General features: G+C 34.7%; 1 protein-coding gene across 1 annotated transcript; it reads left to right on the forward strand.

The window, feature by feature from the left end:
• Window positions 1-12,194: 12,194 nt before the first annotated feature.
• On the forward strand, window positions 12,195-21,692 carry LOC129264246 (adhesion G-protein coupled receptor G6-like). The gene is made up of 3 exons (XM_064099197.1): window positions 12,195-12,875; window positions 13,561-13,583; window positions 21,458-21,692. Exons 1-3 carry the CDS (start codon window positions 12,195-12,197, stop codon window positions 21,690-21,692), a joined length of 939 nt encoding a protein of 312 aa, XP_063955267.1.
• Window positions 21,693-22,056: the final 364 nt, after the last annotated feature.

Genomic DNA, 22,056 nt, shown 5'->3' on the forward strand with positions numbered 1-22,056 from the left:
GGACTATTTCACCCTCAGCATAGCCAAATCGACTCCCTATCATGTACATGTACATGTAACTTCCTAAAAACCCCAAGGTAGCCATTTTTCAGACTGTCCCCAAAATCTACCACAAAAAGCATTCACAAGATTTATGTACTACGTGTATGTACAACAGAATATCAGCATTCTTTTAGTCTCAAACTCATTAACTTTCTAAGAATGAACAAAAGCACATGTAAAACTAGTGTTTTTTAGAATATTTGGACAATGTAATGTTGGGGAAAGGAGTTGAGGTAGTCAGCGTTACATGTACTATACTTGCATATGTATCAGTTAATAGGCACATTATGGAGGGTCATACTGTTGTGTGACAAACTGAGCTACGATCACAGTCACTTTTTATGCATTGGAAGTCCAAAATCTGAATGAAAGTTTTCAGCTAGTATTTAAAGCAATTTGAGTAATTGTTATGACTACCTTGAATTTTAAACAAAAAAAAGTGTTTAAATTTGTTATGTTATAGCAGCTTGGTCACTTTTATCAGCATTAACAACCGGTAAATGGGAGATAGATACATTGGATGATTTGTAATGCTGTATGCTGGCTTGATTACTTGCTATTTATTATAGCTATGTAATACTTTGTTAAGTGTTTCTTGTAGATTTTAATTTGCAATAGGAGAATGGTAAAAATTTGAAGAATCGTATAGTGAAGATACACAGAGCCTTTGGTGCTCGAATGCATGTGTTGTTCAGATGCATACAGTATATTTGATCATGTGATACATTTACATATTTTATATGATTTTTCTACTTTACAGCTGAAATATTCATTTTTTTTTTCATTGTACAAGATGTGTATATATCATTTTATAAAGAATATTTGACGAAATTTGAAAGATAGTGGCATGTGACTTTCTATGTGAGTGGTTCAATATTGAAAGGCTTACATTCTTTGATGATAAGGGACAAATTATGTTTTATTTGATGATAGTGAGTCTTTAACGGAAAACATTCTGATTCCTGATTTAACAGTAAGTTGAATATTATTTTCTTCTACACACTTTTTTGTGTGAATGACTTATGATGTGTCCATTTCAAAGAGTAAAATATTTTATACATTGAATTAAATGCATATCACCAAAGAAAACCTTACACATTTTAATTTGGGACAATTTACAAAGATAATTATCACATTTATGTGTGCAGATTCCTCCCCCCCCCCCCCAAGTTCTATTATGATAAGGAAGGGAAAAGAAGGAGAGAAAAAAAGAAAGAAAATATTTTAATGTTGTCATTTTCTAGATATTATGTTAATATCTACCATAAAAGTCTACCATAAAATTAGATTTCCAATTTAAAAAGCTCAAAATTCTGCTTGCTTGCTTTGTTCACTCATGACTTTAGAAATTATGCTACACACACCATGATTGCCCCCCCTCAAAATGTTTGGCTCATTATGCCACTGCATTATCTTAATCTAGGAAACCTGATTTCTGATAATTATTAGAGTTTGGAAAGGATGTTGAAATTATTGAAGAAAGAAATTAACAAAGACAAGTTTAGTGCCATATGCCTATGATAAATCAGGCATGATAATTCCCCTCAGAAAAATAAGTCTTAAAGAAAGCTTCTGCGCTCAGTTGGCAGGATAACGCTGTGGAAGCGCTGTGGTGTAGCGGTTCTGACTCTCGCCTTGTAATCAGAGGGTCGTGTGGTCGAATCCCACCATGGTCTAGCGTCCTTTGGCAAGGCGTCTATCCACAATTTGCCACTCTCCACCCAGGTGTTAAATGGGTACCCGGTAGGATGCGAAAGCCTATGTAGTATGCCTAGCAATTGAGTCTTGGAACTCTTGTTGGAATGCTCCCCAGGGAGTGGAGAAGGTGCATATTGTATGCGGGCATGCAAGGATCCGATGACCGGGGTAATAATATATCTGTAAAGCGCTTAGAGACATCGTTCCGATGTGTTAAGCGCTATATAAATGCGGAATATTATTATTATTATTATTATAACAAGAAAAGGTGAGATGGAAGGTCAAATGGCCAATAACCATTTTGGCTCTTTGCTTAACAAGAAAATGAATCACAAGGCCTCAAAATATAATAAATTAATAAAACTTAATAATTTCTAGGTGTAATGAATTTTATAAGAAGTCATCCCACATATCAGTGCCCTTTATTTGATAGTTTGGGTGTGGCACTGTTTTTATTTTCTGTAAGTCAAAATGAATAGAAAAATACCAAAAATAGAATTAAAAAAAAAGAAAAATTCTGTCCAGCAAGCAGTTGACATCTCTATTATTGAGTCCAGTAGAAATTCTCAATTATAATTGGGAATTGCTACTGGAAAGGAGGGGATTATCATTCATTTACCAGATTTATGAAGAGTATGCCTTTGCTATCTTAATTAGCATGCATTAAGATTTTGATTTAAAACAGGAACTGAACAGCGGAATAGTTACAATTAAAGGACAAGTCCACCCCAACAAAAATTGATTTGAATAAAAAGAGAAAAATCCAACAAGCATAACACTGAAAATTTCATCAAAATCGGATGTAAAATAAGAAAGTTATAACATTTTCAAATTTCGCTTAATTTCACAAAACAGTTATATGCACATCCTGGTTGGTATGCAAATGAGGAGACTGATGACGTCATCCACTCACTATTTCTTTTGTATTTCATTATATGAAATATGAAATATTCTAATTGTTTTTTTCCTCATTGTCAAGTGAAACAGTGATTAATTCCTCCCTGAACATGTGGAATTAGCATTGTTTAATACTATATGATTCAGTCAAGTCGGTCCCTATGGTCAAATCTGTAAAAAATGAAAAATTGTATAATTTAAACAATAAAAAACAAAAGAAATAGTGAGTGATGGACATCATCGACTGACTCATTTGCATGTCACTGATTTGTGCATATCACTGTTTTGTGAAAAATAAGCGTAACTTTAAAATGCCATAACTTTCCTAACTTACATCCGATTTTGTTGAAATTTTCAGTGTTATGTTTGTTGGATTTTTCTCTATTTATTCAAATCAACATTTTGCTGGGGTGGACTTGACCTTTAAAAAAATTACAGACAACAAGAGGATTACCATTCAATTATCAGATTTATGGGGAATATGCATTTCCTATCTTAACTAACATGCATTGAGAGTTTGGTTTTAAATAGGAACTGAACAGCGGAATAGTTACAATTAAAAAAAATTACAGACAACAAGAGGATTACCATTCAATTATCGAATTTATGGGGAATATGCATTTCCTATCTTAACTAACATGCATTGAGAGTTTGGTTTTAAATAGGAACTGAACAGCGGAATAGTTACAATTAAAAAAAATTACAGACAACAAGAGGATTACCATTCAATTATCGAATTTATGGGGAATATGCATTTCCTATCTTAACTAGCATGCATTGAGAGTTCGGTTTTAAAAAGAACTGAACAGCGGAATAGTTACAATTAAAAACAAATTACAGACAAGAGGATTAGCATTCAATTATCAGATTTATGGGGAATATGCATTTCCTATCTTAACTAGCATGCATTGAGAGTTTGGTTTTAAATAGGAACTGAACAGCTGAATAGTTAAAAAAAGTTTATACACACTTTTACCAAATCTTTGCAATATTCTCTCATAAAAGTATGCCTATTAAAATGTTTTTTCTTCCAATTACCAAAATGGCTATTTGTGGATTAAATTCACAATCCAGATTAGATTAATTACTAGTATCTTCTTACAATTTATAATTGAACACAAATGAAAAATTCTAGTTTTATTTATTTGCTTTCAATGATAGTGCAACATCAAACATAATTCTTATTACTTTAATTTTGTAGAAAATGGGGAACAACTAAAAAAATAGCCAAACAAAGAAAGGTAAAATTTTCCATGAAAAATATGATTCTTTTGGTACAACCATAATGCAACCATAAACCCCAATTCATTTTAAGTTTAAAGCCTTTCTGTTGGCCGCTCTTTGAATTATCTTCTTGGTTTCAATCCAATTTCCTAAAATGTATATCCTTACCACATTTATGTGAAAGCTTTTTATAATTTGATTATATGACATCTTCAGTATTCATTTCCTTGACTCAATCTTTCAAGCATTTTCTCCTCCTTTTTCATTTCCATTTCCACTTCCATTCTGTTGTAAATCATCAGAATATTTAAAATTGTAATTATACAAACTTAAAAAATACCTGATTAGTAAGATTGAATGCGATGTTTCTAAATTTTCATAGTTGTATGGAAATGCTGTGGTGTAGCGGTTTTGTCTCTTGCCTTGCAATCAGAGGGTTATGTGTTTGAATCCCACCGTGGCCTAGCATCCTTTGACAAGGCATCAATCCACAATTTGCCGCTCTCCACCCAGGTCCAGAAGTGCTAAATGGGTACCTGGGAGGCTGCAAAAGCCTATGTAGTATGCCTAGCAATTGAGTCTTGGAACTCTTGCTGGAATGATCCCCAGGGAATGGAGAAAGTGCATACATTGTGTGCGGGCATGCCAGGATCCGATAACTTGGAGAATAATAAGTAGGCCTACATGTATGATGTTAAGTGCGTAGAAACAAAATTTGTTAAGCACTATATAAATGTTACAATTATTATTTTATTTATTATTATGTTGAATCAGTTATTTTTATACCCATAATCTACAAACACAATGTTGGCTCTTATTGTGCAATCCTTTTTCATTCAATTGGTCTTATTTGCATATATATATTAGTCCATATACCACATTTATTTTCATTACAAGCATGGTACCTGTGCATGTTTACATTTGAAACAACATTTTGACCTACACATGATCAAGTCATTAATTGTTAATATATTACTTACTTAGTCTATAATTTTCTGAAATCATGCTATTTGTTTGGCTCAGAACAATTTGTAGTACAAATTGTAAAATACCCTTAAGAAAAGACGTTTTTCCTATAGCTCTTGTCTGAGTGCAACATAAAAGATGAAAACAATTCCTAATCAGTGAAGAATGCGGCAAAACTATCAAATGGTAAAAAATTAATCAAGAGTCATATTTGGCTATCAAAAGATAATGATCAGTCTTTTGTGTAGTTCCAGATATTTTCAATGAAACTTGCATTGTTTGTTACATTTTTCCATCAAATGTCTGGGGGGTTTTTTTACTACATTTTTAAAATTTTACTTTACATTGATTGAAACTGAATGCATATAAAGCATACAGTCTGCTCTAAATTGCTATGACAAGACAAATTCAATTTCATATCTTGTAAGAGCCAAGATATCAATTTTGTGAGGATAGATACAAGTACTTACATTTGCTTATTACCAACCATTTACTGAGTAATTGATTATTATTTACTTAACTCAGGTTATAAACTTTCTATTGTTTTCTTTGAAGTATTTTATATTATAAGTATCGAAAAGCATTGGTGCTTCAAATTGTATTGTTTTAGAGGCTGATTCAAAGTCACTTATCAAGATAACTAGGAATAGGATCGATGCATATCCTAAAAAACTCTACCTACAGTAAGTATCCTGTTGGGGAAAATATGTATTAGATAAGGATGTGCATGCATGTACATGTATATCTTAATGAAGTATTGATAATGGGGTAATGTACCTACCCTTATACAATATGATCACATGACTTATGATATAATGACATCATTGAGTTTGGATGATTGATGAGTGATTATGCAAATTACTGCTGAAGAAACTCTTAAAATGATGTGAATGGCAAGTGAGTTGTATTTTATTGTTTTGTAAGTTGCACTCATTATAGGACGTGTGTTTTAGTCTTGTAATTCAGACTGTACCAAAGATGAACAAAAGACCCTGGCTTGAACTGGAATGTAATATAACATTTATATAATCAACCACTGACTTAGGCATCTGGGTGTCATAGTTTTCATATTTTATTGCCCTTTCATCGACGAGCAAGCAAAATTTGGGTCCTTTTAAAATGGAAATCATGCTTGTGATAGTGAGTTTGATTTTTCTTGTAGAATTAACATGAGAATGGATTAAATCACCAAGCACAATCGAGTATGCAATGCAAGTTTATTGTGATGTCGTGCCAGCCGTTGCTGGAGCAGCATATGATCAACCACAAGATCATTTACATTGAATGAAAATCTTGAGGATATGGTCAGTCATTGTAATAATAAATTCAACACCTTAGTAGAAACAGGTATACACTTTCTCATGATGTGACATCCCATCTCAGATCATATTTGAAAAAAAAAAGTTGCGCAGTCAAAATAGGTTTATTACTTCAAGAGCAAGTGGAGAATATGGAATACAACAAACGTTTTGTGCTTTATGTTGGTAATAATGCTAGTATGGATTATCCTAATGAAATTTAAGCTTCTTCCATATTCAAGACGTTTCCACTAGAATTCTTCATCTAGAATGATAATCTGCAATAATGTTTGCTCTAGATGTCTAGGGTTTGTTGATATATTGAAGTGGACTGACATTTTTTTTTTTTTTGGGGGGGGGGGGTAACAAATTAATAACCCTCATGGGATCATGAAAACTTGTTCATATAAAAACTGTAGTATCCTTCTAAATACCAGTGCATATTGATTTATCTCATAAGATTGCTCTGATTGCTCTTGATTTGAAGTTTAGGTTTGACATAGAAAAAAAAAAAAAAACAAGTTCACTGCATTTCCTGTCTAATTTCCTGTGCTTTTGCAGAAATTAGTAGATTTTAAGCATATTAGTTTTATCAGTTGGTACCACAAGGGTAATATACCTGTGTAGCTTATACAATGAGCCTGATGAACTGTTATTTATTAATGGTGTAATTTCTTTTATTAAGACTGCAATGATATGTGTAATTGTAACTTTTGTAAGCTGAATTGTAATGTGCAATTTTGAGCCATATGTTGTATGAATCGTATTTCATTCATTTTTTTTTTCTTATAGTTATTGACAGGTATGGTTGATCATTCTCTTTCACTTACTTTTAAAGGAAGTTGTGATTTTCCAAAAAAAAAAATTAAATGTTTAAGTTTTAAATGACATATTGTTTGAAATCTAGGAAAGTAAGACTAATGACATTGTGGTATGTGATACTGCTTTGAAAGCATTCTTTTCTATGTCAGACAGTGGTGCTCAAAGTTAGTGAACCCCACCAAAATGAACATGTTTTAGAGTGTTCAAATTCTGCCATGTTTTAGATATTTAATTATGATGTCAGGTGATACATTCAATAAAGTTTGTTTCTTTCTGGGCTTACTTAACACTGTAACTGTTTTGTACATTCAACACTTGATATGAAAGAGTGCAGTTTGTGGTGAGGTTCACTAACTTTTGAGCACAACTGTATACACTGCAAAAACACCGGTGTTGATTTAACACCAGCCCGGAATCTATATATGTCCACACCAGAGAAGTGTTAAACTACACCAGTTTCATTTCGGTCTAACACGAGATAGGTGTTTATACAACACCAATTAGAATTAAAACAGCATGGATTTGATTCCAAACTGGTGTTGTTTCAATACTTCTCTGTTGTGGACATAGATTCCCGGCTGGTGTTAAATCAACACCGGAGTTTTTGCAGTGTATGGTGTCTCCTCAAGTTTACCTCTTTATGCCAACCTTTGAAATTGTCACCTCAATTTCTCAGGTTATATAATTCTTTCATTATTGTTTCTTAGTTATTCACTGAATCAGAAAACGAAAATATTTGAAGTGCTCAAGTTTTGCCATGTTTAAGATATTTGATTGTGAAATCAGTTGATAAAACATTTTTTTATTCAATAAAGTTTGTTTTTCTGGGCTTACTTAACACTGTTGTAGTGTTGTTGTGTACATTCAACACTTGATATGAAGGAGCACATTTTGTGGTGAGGTTCACTAACTTTTGAGCACAACTGTATATGGTCTCTCCTCAAATTTACCTTTTTATACCAACCTTTGAAATTGTCATCTCAATTTCTCAGGTTGTATTTAATCCTTTCATTAGTGTTTCTTAGTTATTCACTGAATCATGAACAGGTACTTGGTGTATTTTCAATCCCAGCAGCAATTTTGATAGGGAAACGTAAGCATATCACCCAAATAGTTTCCACTATTAATTCAGAGTGGCATAACTGTTAAATGAAAAGGGTTTGAACAAAATAGTAATTCTCATGCTTATATCAGAAATATGATAGTGCCAAACAGTAATTACTTGTGGATATATATCTCATTTTGTGGAAGTGTTGTGGTGAAGTGGTTCTGTCACCAGGCTCTTAGACCAAGGGTCAAGTGTTTGAATCCCACCTAGTGCTAATGTCCTTTGGCAAGGCACTTATTCATGTTTTTATTTTAACTCTCCACTTGGGTGTCAAATTGGTACGTGGTAGGATGTCAGTGTGATTAGATTGGCATGTGTGCACCAACAAAATTTAAAAAATGGTTGCTTGGCCAGGATACTCCCCATGGAGTGGAGATGTTACACTTTTTGTGTAGAACAGTGTTGGATTCTATCACTGGGGTAATAATAATTACAATGTAAAGCATTTAGAAACATGGCACTTCAAACAAAGTATGAAGCGCTATATGAATGTAACAATTGTTTATTATATTCACTCAATCAAAAGATGTGTCTTCAAAGTGTATTAAATCACTTCATGCACAATTTTACTGCTCAGTCAAAAATCCCAAACTCTTGCCTCGCTACCAAATAGCACAGTTCTGAATAACAAATGAAAATATGTCATGGAACAATGGAGTCTTATGCAAGATGCATAAACACAGCATAACTTTTGAGATAAAATGTTTTTAAAGGTTGCGTTCTTCCATATCATGATCTTACTCAAAGTATTATTTGTGCTATTTGATATTGGATCTTGTAGTTAAGCTTTGTTTTGAAAATCTGTTATAATTTTAGTATCTACTGTATTATTTTATTGCTACTCTTACAATTTGGTAAATCTATCTATCTATAATATATATATATATATATGTATCATGGTATGATAAGGTGTGACATATGATACTGATATGTATATAAATACGACTGTATGTTAATTATGATAAGAATCTCATTATGACTGAAGAAATATATATTGTAAATAAAATGCATATGATACAAACTCGACTTTCATCTCTTTCTGTCAAGAATTTCTTTTTTGTATTTAATAATATGATTTTCCTTCTGAGCAGAGTAGAAAAATGAAAAAAATTGTGTATGTTTCTGTTGGAGAGGAGAGAATGCAATATGTGTAGAGTGAAACGGGGTGTTATGAAATGTTTTATGGGGGACATAGATGATGAGAGATGCCATTTACATAAAAAAATATATACAATTGAGAAATAATTATATTTGAAAATTGCGTTCATAAAAAAAACTTGGAATGAGGGTGAGAGAATAAAAAATGGGGAAATCGACTGCTAATATCATGCAAAAAGTACATGAGGCATGCATTTTAACTTATTTCCCACTGGAACCCGCTGGTCCCTGTACAAAGCCTATTGGAATTACAGAATTCAGTAGTCAGCTTAAAGGGATGGTCCGGGCTGGAAGTATTTATAGCTTAATAAATAGAGTATAATTCACTGAGCAAAATACAGAGAATTTCATCAAAATCGGATAACAAATAACAAAATTATTGAATTTTAAAGTAATATTTTGTGAAAACAGTCGTCATGAATATTCATTAGATGGGCTGATGATGTCACATCCCCACTTGTTCTTTTGTATTTTATTATATGAAATTAGGTTTATTCAATTTTTTTCCTCCAAGAACTAGAAAAATTGGATGGACAACTGATTTAGTGCATTATATATTTATTGCTGCAACTTATTTCATTATAAGGTAGACATATTATTCACACAAGTATGAAATAATGGAAAAATATGATTTTATGTAATAACATAAGAAAACGGAAAGTGGAGATGTGACATCATCAGCCCACCTAATGAATATTCATGACGACTGTTTTCACAAAATATTGCTAAACTTTAAACTTAATAACTTTGTTATTTGTTATCCGATTTTGATGAAATTTTCGGCATTTTGCTCAGTAAATTCTACTCTATGTATTAAGATATAAATATTTTCAGCCCGGACCATCCCTTTAAGACGGACAGCGCACACTTATTTTTAAGAGGGAAAGTGGTTGCAATGAAATAAAGTGTTAATGAATGTGTGTGTGTGTGGGGGGGGGTCACAATACAGTACACTGTGAAAAAGTGTGTGCGTTGGTGGAAGGGGAAGTGTGTATTGTGTAGGTCTATGTATTTGTGTAGAGGTGATGTGACCAACCTGACTAACGCCAATGGTGCTGAAAGTCCGGGGTTTGATCCTCGAAATTTCACCATTTCATCTACGTTTTTATTTTATTTACAAAATCTTTTTGCCTCCGACGAAGATTCTGCTAGGATCGAAAGCTTAGGCCCCTCTTTGACTTTATAAAATATCAAACCTGATAGATTACTTATACCAACATTTGCATTTATTTTTGATATTTTAAACCATATTAGGGTGTGAGTTTGGATGTGTGCATATCAGTATACTTTTGTTTTTCCAGTTGCAAGCTTTACCATTCTGTCCAACCTCTTAGTAATGCAAATATGTATCATGTGTTAGCTAGGCAATGCATGTTGGATATTCTGTATCCATATTTTTCTATGCGATGTTATTGCTTTTGTAAGAGCGATACTTTGGAGATGTGTTGTTATAGAATTAGTATCAGTAGCAGTCATTACATTAGAACCAAGTATGATAGGAATAGTATAGGTAGTACTATTTCCATATTTGACCTGGAAGAAGTTTAAGCAGCCTTAATAACTATTGTCACTCATAATAAAAGAACTTTACGAGTTTTGATTCTATGCTACAATGTTTATCACTGTAATACGGATATGTTTATTGTTTTTTACTTTCAACAAATGAATGAACGAAATAACATCGTTCTTACAATTTCACAGATAGATATTCGATAAGAGTACAAGTTGGACAGGCTAGCAAAACCCCAACAAATCAAATAGTAAAATAAGATGCTTGGTAATCATGAAACACGATGAGTTATATAAAATATTGTAACAATTATGATGTATTATAGCAAATAGATTAAGGACTTATGTTTACCAGAATATTATGAAGAGTATGTTTGCCAAAGGGGTTAGATCCACTTCAAACCATTTTCGAGAAAATCATTTTTTTATTCTCCCACATTGCAATATTCTTTTGCGAAACTAAATTTTTACGATATACTACCCTACCAACTGACCAAGTGAACATAAAATTGGGTCTAAAAAGAAATCTACCTGTCTTCATATTTTTCAAATATTTTTTTTCAAAAAAGTACCATAGTGGATCTAGCCCCTATTGCAAAATAGATCTGAAATAGATCCAACTCCTTCTGAATAAAAAAGTGGATTTTCTTTGCCATTTTTATTTTTGTTTTAATGGGAGTTTTATTTTTTCTTTGGTATCATCAGAGTGACTAAAAATCTATACATTGAGACCAAGAAAAAAACCAAATCGATGAAAAATGTCTAACCCTTTTGCAATTGAGCTCTTCATATTACCTATAAAAAAAACTCTGAAACAACAGACTAATGACAAAATCATTGAGCGTAATAACATTGATTGACATATCTATTTGTCGAAGCATTAGCCGATGTTGTAACGAAAACTACGATCAATATGTCATTGACTGTCTTTGTGTATACTATATAGAGGTAAATATATCTAATACTCCGTTCAATCTTTTGCATCCATTTTTATTCAATGATAATGAGCTCGGGTGGCGCCACCCAGTGATTAGATTGACTTAGTAAAAACGTTCGTCTATAAAATAGCCACTATGGTGCTGTTAAAAATGGCAGGGTCATGTATGGTAATGTATATTAATTTTGTTTGACCGACGTAACATTTTTCTATAAATATTAACCTTGAACAACGCTGAGCCTTTGTGGTATGCATGATGAGGTGTACAATACGATTCATGAAATGTCAGACGGCAGATTGAAATGAAGGACCGTTTAATTACTTTTCACTGAATGTCCGGTTGCATCCACTATTACGTGTGTTTTTTGGTTGATGCTTTTCAATCTGCGAAAGTTAACGTTAAAAACAATCGGCCTATACTATGATATACATGTGAAGTACACAGCAGGGAGTCATAGAAAAATAGCAGACTTGCCAATTTGTTGTAGGTTGCATTCAGATTCCACCCTTTCCTTACAGCTTTTGTACTGTAAGCATGGAAACATTTGACATTATAACACTGATAGGAGCTATTCTGTCGACTGTCTGTTGCATTGGAACAGTCACAACGTATTCCAGTTTTGGGGATTTGCGGAATATCTCCGGGTTATGTCTTATCAACGTTTCGCTGGCACTGTTAACTCTAGCTATCATTTTCACTGCCACCTATTTTCTTGTGATCAGTGGAACATCATGTGTTACCATTGCAATCCTCCAACAGATTTGCTGGCTCGGCTCCTTCACTTGGATGTCACTTCAGGCCGTCCACATGGTCCGCACGTTTGTCCTCACCAATTGGCAAATGCCTTTGGGACATCCGCAGAACCGGCAGCAATGGATCAAGATCAGCATGGCACACGCCCTCATGGGCTGGGGCCTTCCAATGATCTATTCAGTGGTTCTTTTGTATTTTCATTTATGTCGCGATTGCTTGCCGGGTGGAGTCGAGTTTCGGTTAGGAAAAGACTCGAATTCTACCATAAAATACTGTTGGCCGGGAAGCACATATCTTGGAAACCACCTCACAATCGATCCGATGCTCGTTCTTCTTGCTTTCAACATTGTGGCCCTCCTCATTGTCATGATAGCAATTATCAAAAAACGAATGATGACGAGAAAGGTAGCCGGACGGGATCTTAAAAAAGAGATTGCTGTAAATCTTCTTATCTTGGCTAAGGTAAATCAGTAGCTGAATCGAAAGGATAATATCCCCTTTCAAAGTAAAGTGTATTGACTAGAACTCCCCTATTCTATGAAATATCATTTTTATAACATGAAATTACCTAATTTGTATTACCTCCACTTTATTATCTGGATTAACAGTCACTAGGTGCTTCTACTTTATCATAAATCCAGCATTTGTCCTCAATTTGTGGGAAGTCACAACTTATAAACCATTGTCATTAATGGAAAAGCTTCAACTAATCATTTTTCATAATTTTTTTGCAATAATATTGAGTTAGCCTTTTAAGTTAGGTAATTGATAAAGAAATAATGAAAGGCAAGAATATGTAAAATATAGCATCATAGGAATAGGGTGAGGTCCTGAAAACAAATGCCAACCAGACAAAGATGAAATGGGATGACTGCTCGAAAGAGGTATTGAGGTGAGGAAAGGCGTTCCGGTGCGGCAATTAGACTATCTGCCACGGTGTCACTTTTTACTCTTCCTTTCCCACTCAAGACGTAAGCTTATTGTTGAGGACTAGATGAACAGGACATATCTTATACGATATAATATCTGAAACGTTTGCTCCTGTAGCATTACATGTATTCATAACTCCATTCAACATGCTCAATACGATCACAGCGATGATATGATTTTTTTTTCATTTTGCTTCTTTCGCCTTTCGATTTAATAGCTTTCCATCTCCCTAGGAGCCACGTGGTTGCCTGTCTAGTCTAGTTCTAGACGATTTTAAACGAATCTATTTGCACCACGATATAATACGTTCTATTCCGTGCGTACGCCAAGCCGAGTGTGCGCGCAAAACCGAGAACCTGTACTCCGAGGAAAAATCGTCTAGACCAGTTGCTCTGCGGTGACGTCACTCCCTCAGATTTTTGAGGGAAAGTCGTTAAAAGTGGACACGCCTCCCGTTCAGCCGCTAGTCTTTGTTAACAGCAGGGAAGATTACTCGGTTGAGAAATATGGTGTGATCTACCGATAAAATTAATATCAATTACCTAAGAAAGGACTTTTTGTTATAAATAATTGATAAAAGAAATCAAATTAAACACACAAAAACATCAGAAATGAATCGTATCGTGTATGTTTCCCCTGATACCTACAATAGGGTTTATAAGCGTAGACTATCGTATATGGATTACAGAATCAATCGGATCGCACAAAGCAGCACAACATAAGCCATAGATTTGTGTACTGTATCGTGCTGTTGTATCAGGGAGACTCCCTGGTTGTATTGTGTATTGTATACTGCGCGCGGTTTCCAAATTCAGTTTCTTGCTTGTTTACCAAATCAGCTAGTGTGCATATACAGGTCTTGATCACTTATCTTCGTTTTTTTTATATGGTGTGATGGCGACGGAAAATGAACGCATAACAGAGATTCCATCCTGCATAGGCCTATGTCCAAACAGTTGGGAACAACGACTTTGAAGATCCAACAGAACAAAGTTTTCTCGAATTAAAAAGTTTCCTCCGAGGCCACGATGTCTTCTTGAGTGTTCCTACTGGGAGGGTAGCAACTTTTTATCCTTCAAAATTGACCATCCCCCTTGATTTGGGTTAATTATGTAAGCTCTTCATGATGCCAGTTTAATTGAAGTCACATGGCCCCAAGTTTCTATAAAAAAACAAGAAATTCTATATTTCCACATGTAAAATGACAATGACAATTTTACTCATTTCCTCATAAACTTGTTCCACAGAGTTGCTTCCTTTGTTCACATGGCAGTAATATGGCAAAGAAAAAATTGATTTTAATAAATAGAGAAAAATCAAACATGAATAATGCTGAAAATTTCATCAAAATCGGACGTAAAATAGGAAAGTTATGACATTTTAAAGTTTTGCTTATTTTTCACAAAACAGTTCTATACTCAACTCAGTGATTTGCAAATGAGAGAGTCGATGATGTCACTCACTCACTATTTCTTGTGTTTTTTATTGTTTGAATAATACAATATTTCAATTTTTACGAATTCGACAATTAGTACCCCTTTGCTCGAACCACAAAATGTGAGAATAATGGAATTACATGTGTTCAGGGAGGAATGAAACTTTGTTTCACAGACAATGACGAGAAAATCAAAATATTTCATATTTCATAAAATAAAATACAAAAGAAATAGTGAGTGAATGATGTCATCGGTCCCTTCATTTGCATACTGACTAAGATGTGCATATAACTGTTTTGAAAAATTAAGCGAAAATTAAAAATGTTATAACTTTCTTATTTTACATCCGATTTTGATGAAATTTTCAGAGTTATGTTTGTTTGATTTTTCTTTATTCAAGTCAGCTTTTTGTTGAGGTGGACTTGTCCTTTAACTGGCAAGTTTGATCTGAAATGTACAGTTTTTTCATAGTATGGCTGACCAAACAATAATTGCCATTTGCAGTAGAACAAGAATACAGTAATTGTCTCCATTTTGCATATGTTGAAGTGGACTGAGTAAACTCTCTCTGGAACAAAAAAAATCATAAAGAACCATGACCTGAATGCGGTAAAACAAAACTCGAAACAAGTCGGTCATATTTGTACGTACAGTATATCACTTTAATCACTTTAATCTCGGTCAGTTTATGTATAACTATAACAACAACAACCTCCCAAATGTATTTAATTCAATGTTTCCAAAAAATCAATCCATTCACAACTATCCAACAAGGCGATTGGGTGAATTTCATTTACCACTTTTAAGAACGTTGCGGGCTCAGAACACATTTATATATGATGGACCGAAGTTATGGAACTCACTTCATAATGATATAACAAATGCAAAATCTTTGAACTCTTTTAAGACTAAATTCAAATTATCTCTATTAAAACCTTATAATATACTCCCAAATTAAGTTTAATTCATCATCTCTGTCAAGTCATCATTATTACTTTAAACTACAATTAAAACATAAAATAATTATTATCCTTTTTTTATTAAAAAAAAAAAATCTGACACAAGTCCTTCTCAGATGTGCTCATTATTGTGTATATCCTCTCCTCTATTTTCTCATCTCCTGTCCGCTTATCCGCCTTCCTACCGGTTATTTGTTTACGGCATCAATCATATTTTTTGTGCATTATATTCTTTCCAGGTTATTTTATATATTTTTTCTCCTTTTATACACATCATTGAATCCAGTTTGCTTGAGGCATGTGTTCTATCTACGTACAGCAGCACCCATCCATCTTCTCAGGGCATTCTCCCCTTTTTTCTTCTCTTTTTCGGGGGGGGGGGGGGTGGGGAAGGGTAGATATTGAGGACGGGTTGTTTTGTCCTTTATCAAACTATATATTTTTGATAACTTTGTATTTATTTTGTGAGTGTTTCCCTCTCATTTATTCATTTTTTCTCATTTGATTATCTGTATTTATACGTTGTTATTTTGTTATTTGTTGTGTTATCTATTTCTTGAGGGGCCCACATTGTACAAGCATTGCTTTTTAGTGGGTCCCTCCATTTCCATCTTAATTTAATTTCTATTGAAAAATAGTATACATATTTAAAACCTTCAATGTGTTGCCCAAATTGTCTAAGTGTTTTTTTCACAACAGATGTATCATTAATTTTGTTTACAACGGATACAAAAATTTATGTTTATATATGGTACACAATTTGTTTTTGTTTGATGGAAGTAAAATAAATAAATTTGAATTGAATTGAAACAGTGGCGTACCTAGAATTTTCCACAGGGGGGGTGCAAAAAAAAAAAAAAAGTATTCAATCACCGTGAAATAAAGAACTTCGTACCTGAAAAAAAAAATTGACAAGCAAAAAAAAAAGGGTCTTCAAGCTCAAGCTCGTCAGGGGGGGGGGGGCAATAAAGGTCTTCAAGCTCGTCAGGGGGGGGGGCAAAAAAGGCCTTTCAATCTCGTCAGGGGGCCAGGATACGTCCTTTGCATGGGTTGTGGCTCGTCAGGGGGGCAGACTGCCCCCCCCCCTTAGATACGCTATAGTGACTTTAAGATATTTACTTCTTAATACTACAGCTTCTAAATAAAAAAAATCACAAACCAGTGGCGGATCCAGGGGGATGGCGCAGGGGGCGCGCTCCCCCCCCCCTAAAAAAATAAAAGAAAAGTAAAAGAAAGAAAAGGCGCTGCTTGAAAAAATAAAAATAAAGGAAAGAAAAGAAAAGGCGCCGCTTAAAAAAAATATACACTGATATAATATTAGCGACAGTAAAGGAAATACTATCCCCCAGCAAAGCACAATAATGTCATATCATCTTCCTTATCTTTTCTTTTAACTACCCTTTTCCCAACAACTTCGCCGGTAAAAAATTATCAGCTGTGCGCTGCCAGCATATAACTGGCACCAATCAAGAATAATCAGCGCTACCTAAATCTAAATCGGCGCCGGACAAGAATAATCACCGCCATTTGGTTATAAATCGGCGCCAAGAAAAATCGACGCTACCTGTGTTCTTAACCGGCGCCAATCAATGATAATCAGCGCCACCTAAATCTAAATCAGGGCCGGACAAGAATAATCAGCTCCACCTAAATCTAAATCGGGGCCGGGCAAGAATAATCGGCGCCATCTGGTTATAAATCGGCGCTGGTAAAGAAAAATCGGCGCTGCCTGAGTTCTTAACCGGCGCCGATCAAGGATAATCAGCGCCATTCTAAATCGGGGCTGGTCAAGAATAATCAGCGCCATCTGATTATAAATCGGCGCTGCCTGAGTCTTAACCGGCGCCGATCAAGAATAATCAGCTCCACCTAAATCTAAATCGGCGCCGGACAAGAATAATCGGCGCCTCCTGGTTCTAAATCGGCGCCAGTCGATCATTTGCCGCTGCCTGAATCTTACGTGACGTCTGGACGTCGGTAAAAATAATCAGCACTACTTGTTCTAAATCGGCGCCGGTCAAGACAAATCGGCGCTGCCTTTGTCTTAACCGGCGCCACCTAAATTTAAATCGGCGCCGGTCAAGAATAATCAGCGTCCCCTGGTTCCAATAATTAGGCGCCGGTAGAATAATGAAGAAGGGCCTATTGCCAACCAAATCTAGATCGGCGCCGGTCAAGAATGGTCAGCGGCACCTGGTTATACATTTTATTGTTGAATGGTCATAACAAAGCTTATCACATGCCCTTACAGAGTGGACTGGGGCGGGGGAGTTTCACACAGATGTCATAAAATCTAAACTTTTGTTATTGAAAAATATCCCAGAATCATACAAGTAGAGCAAATCCTTTAATTTTGATCTTATTTTCCAATGCTTTGATAAAAAAAGGTCAGTCACTTTTCTTCTTTACACATTCCACGTTGTGCCACCTGTATGGCCTTTAGTGTAAGACAGCTACTAAAGTGTTTTATGAAGATGATTCGATATTTTAGTCCAAAACTTTGCTAAAACCCGTTGCTATTACAGGGAGTGTATAATTACGCAACCAGACGTATATTCGTTAGACCTTAAACCACTAAATATCATTTTCAATGTATTAATACAGTTTGTCAATATCTTTGTTTTAACGTTTAAATGTTTACGCCACAAAATTTGATTTATTTTCATCTTCCATTAAGTTAAATATTATTCATCTGATCACTCAGGAAGAAGTTAAAAACAAAGATAACGATACCTGTAAAACAGGAGAACTATTTCCAAAGCTCTGTCTTGAAGGATCTCTTTCTGAATTCAGGTCATAACCATCATATCCAGTTTCATCAAATTAATTAGATAAAATTACTCATCATTACAAATTGCATTAGATTTAGTGAAAAGCATCACAATATATACTAAATTCTGTACATGATGTATACATCATGTACATGAAAATTGAATGATAATATATAAACCTGGATTGGTGATGTATTCCGAATGATTCATGATGTAGTATCATTGTATATACAGAGGCGTCGATCATATATCGTTTTGCCCACCCCCTCCTCCCCCAATAATTCCGCATGTACAAAAATAAAATAAGATGGTAATGTTACACAGAAATCAGCAAGCAAGATTGAGCTACACAACTCGTTCTTTGTTTAAAATCGTGCTCAAATTGTCCGCTTTTCAAATTGCAATATAAAAATTTTCAGCTCGCGCTTCGCGCTCGCACCATTTCTGTAGCAAAACCCCATACTTTTCATGATTACATAGGTGAATAGAATGTCCCGTTCTCAGTTCTAAACCTCAAAAGAAGTCCCGCTTCGATTTGCAATAATCTTTTGTTGGATATAATCTTGTTCTTTTTTAAAAACGTCCATTAAACTCATTTTTTCAGATCGAAATATTAAAATTTTAAGCTCGCGCTTCGCGCTCGCATCTATTGTCTTTTTTAGATACCCATCTTAATCATTGGTACCAAAATGCATATAAGATATCAAGCTTTCTGGTCAGAATATAAAGAAATTTCAGCTCGCCCTCGGCACTCGCATTATCTGTGTAGTGATATATGTATTCTCCTCATGAGTTACTACAAACAGTCTTTAAAAGGCACCTTTTTCCTGTTTTCAGGTCAGTATACTAAAAAATTTCAGCTCGCGCTAATATATATATATATATATACACATATGAGTGTGTGTGAGTTTGTTTTGTGTGATCGAGCGCCTTTGGAAAGTTGATTCATGATTTTGCCCCCCCCCCCCAATCTGAAAAAAGGATCGACGCCCCTTTGTATATATAGTAAAAAAAACCTTGTATCTCAATTAATATACACAAGTATTTGCCTCATCGCAATAAAAGGGTTAGTACACGAGATTTTGAAATCGCACATAACATGCATAATTTGTTTGTTTCTTTCTTTAATAAGTTTTTCAATCTCTCTCTATATATGTCTTAGAAAGATTATATGTTTATATTCATGTATATTTTCTGTTATAATGATATATGTTTAAGTGGACTTCAGGGAATGTTCGTACGCAGCAAGGGGGAAGGGGGGGGGGGGCAAATTCCCGATCAGTTGTTGTGAAAACACATTTTTTCCCTTAACATTTCATGAAAACTATGAAAAATGTGCAAATGTGAGATGTGCACCAAATACTTTTATTACACTTGTAAAAAAAATAATCGCCCCATTGAGCAGCTCGGTCCGTTTACTCTATCGTTTTTATTTTTTATTTTTTCAAAAATATGTTCGAGTTTCCCCCCCCCCCCCCGGAAATATTATCTGCGTGTGGTCATGCAAAATGGCATGACTGAAAATCCTACATTTTGAAAAGAGCATTTGACAGGGTCAGACTTTACCCCTTTTTCAACATTTTCTTTTATGGCGCCGGTGAAGTGCAAAAATAATTATGTGCGCCGCTCGGCAGTGTGCCCCCCCCCTTTCGCCAAAAGCTGGATCCGCCTATGCAAACTACATGTAAAACTTACACTGCAATGGAATAGTTACTAGCAATTTAATTAACTGGCAAGTTACATGTAGATCTGAACACAATGCTCTTTCATAATGGCTGCAAAAATATATTTCATAAATACTGTACTTCAAATGTAATGAGAAAAGGTGCCTTTATTTATCGAAGAGGCTTCATGTACATCATTGGCAATATAATTTCCTGGCGGCTACATGTAGCTAGATTATAATGTAGCTGAACAACAAAAATAATTGTACGCATTATCTAGATGTTCATGTAAAGTAAATAAATAAACTAAAAGTTCCAAGGACAACTGCAAAGATTTTCTTCCAAAATCTGATGCACTGCACGCATCAAAATCCGCATACAAAATTTTTGTGAGCCTGAGATTAATCTACTTTTAAAAATCATTAATGATTTTTTTCTGTTTTCCTTATCCCTTTCACAGCTCTGTAATCTGTACAAAGTACATGTACTTCTCAACCCTTTTTGTCATACTCTCTGACAGTGAAATATGTGAAGAAGACATATATTTACAAGTGCCCACAGTAAAATGTACCGTGATGTGATCCATTCACAAGAATGAGAGTTTACATTTATGAGTCTTAATTTTCATTCCCATACTAAGACAAATTACCTCTATGTAATTACATGTGTAGATGAAGAAGAATATAAAATATATCATTCAAACTTGTATATTAATTATTCCATCTGAATAAAGTGGAAAAACTAGTCTGTATTGTTTTGAAGTTTGAAATTTGGTACATTAGCACCTTCTTTCATATATCATGATGGTAACATCATACCCACAGATTTAACCAAGATATGCACATTGAGTGAAATAATTATAGGCCTATGCATGTTACAGTAATTTCCCAACAATGAAATGTCTATTTGTAGCCTTAAAAATAATGAACTATCTCAAACTTTCGTATGATACGTGTACATGTATTCATATCACATAGATCTACTGAGTATTACATCAATCCCATGTGTACAATGCATGCACACAGCTGATAACACGTGCAAAACGTAAACAACGTTGCACTGTTGTTCGGCGCGGCGAGATTGACAAGTAACTCATGCATATTTATGAAGCACTCGTCCGTTGACCTTTGACCTCTGACGTCACCGCAGAGCAACTGGTCTAGACGATTTTTCCTCGGAGTACAGGTTCTCGGTTTTGCGCGCACACTCGGCTGGGCGTACGCACGGAATAGAACGTATTATATCGTGGTGCAAATAGATTCGTTTAAAATCGTCTAGAACTAGACTATTGCCTGTCCTGCTCCATCGTTTCCTTCATCACCTAGTCCTGATGCAGATCCATGTTCTCCTCAATTCGTGGCTCGGTGTAATCATTTTCATGCTTTTCTCCACCTCGCAGAGGATCCGTCGACTTTGGAAAGGAAGATTCCGATGTCTGTGCCTCACGAAAGCAGATACCAGTGATCTTTACAGACTCCGAGAATCGTCTGGTAGCGGAAAAAAGGACATGACTGCTTGATAAAAAGGGTGCAATAACATTCTTTTGTTAATATGATGCTTAGAGATTAGAACCAATCAACCAACCAACGAATCGATCAATCAATAATGATTGTGCTCTTACTTGACTTTTATAAAGTCGGCAGTAGACACCTTTGATCCCTCTGTACCGTTGCTTGGATTATAATCTGACTTCTTGTCCTGTTTGAAAGGCCTCCTAATTGGTTTGAGTCATATTTCGATGATCGATCATTTAGAGTGTAAATTGTTTACAAATTATCTCATAGAGTTAAATTGTAATATAGTGTTCCCCAGGGTTCCATATTGGGACCTTTTTTTTCACTGTGTGTTTGAGGAAACTAGGGAAATTCTGAGGCATAGTACTG

The sequence above is a fragment of the Lytechinus pictus genome, chromosome 1, assembly GCF_037042905.1.
Source record: "Lytechinus pictus isolate F3 Inbred chromosome 1, Lp3.0, whole genome shotgun sequence".
Lineage (NCBI taxonomy): Eukaryota > Metazoa > Echinodermata > Echinoidea > Temnopleuroida > Toxopneustidae > Lytechinus > Lytechinus pictus.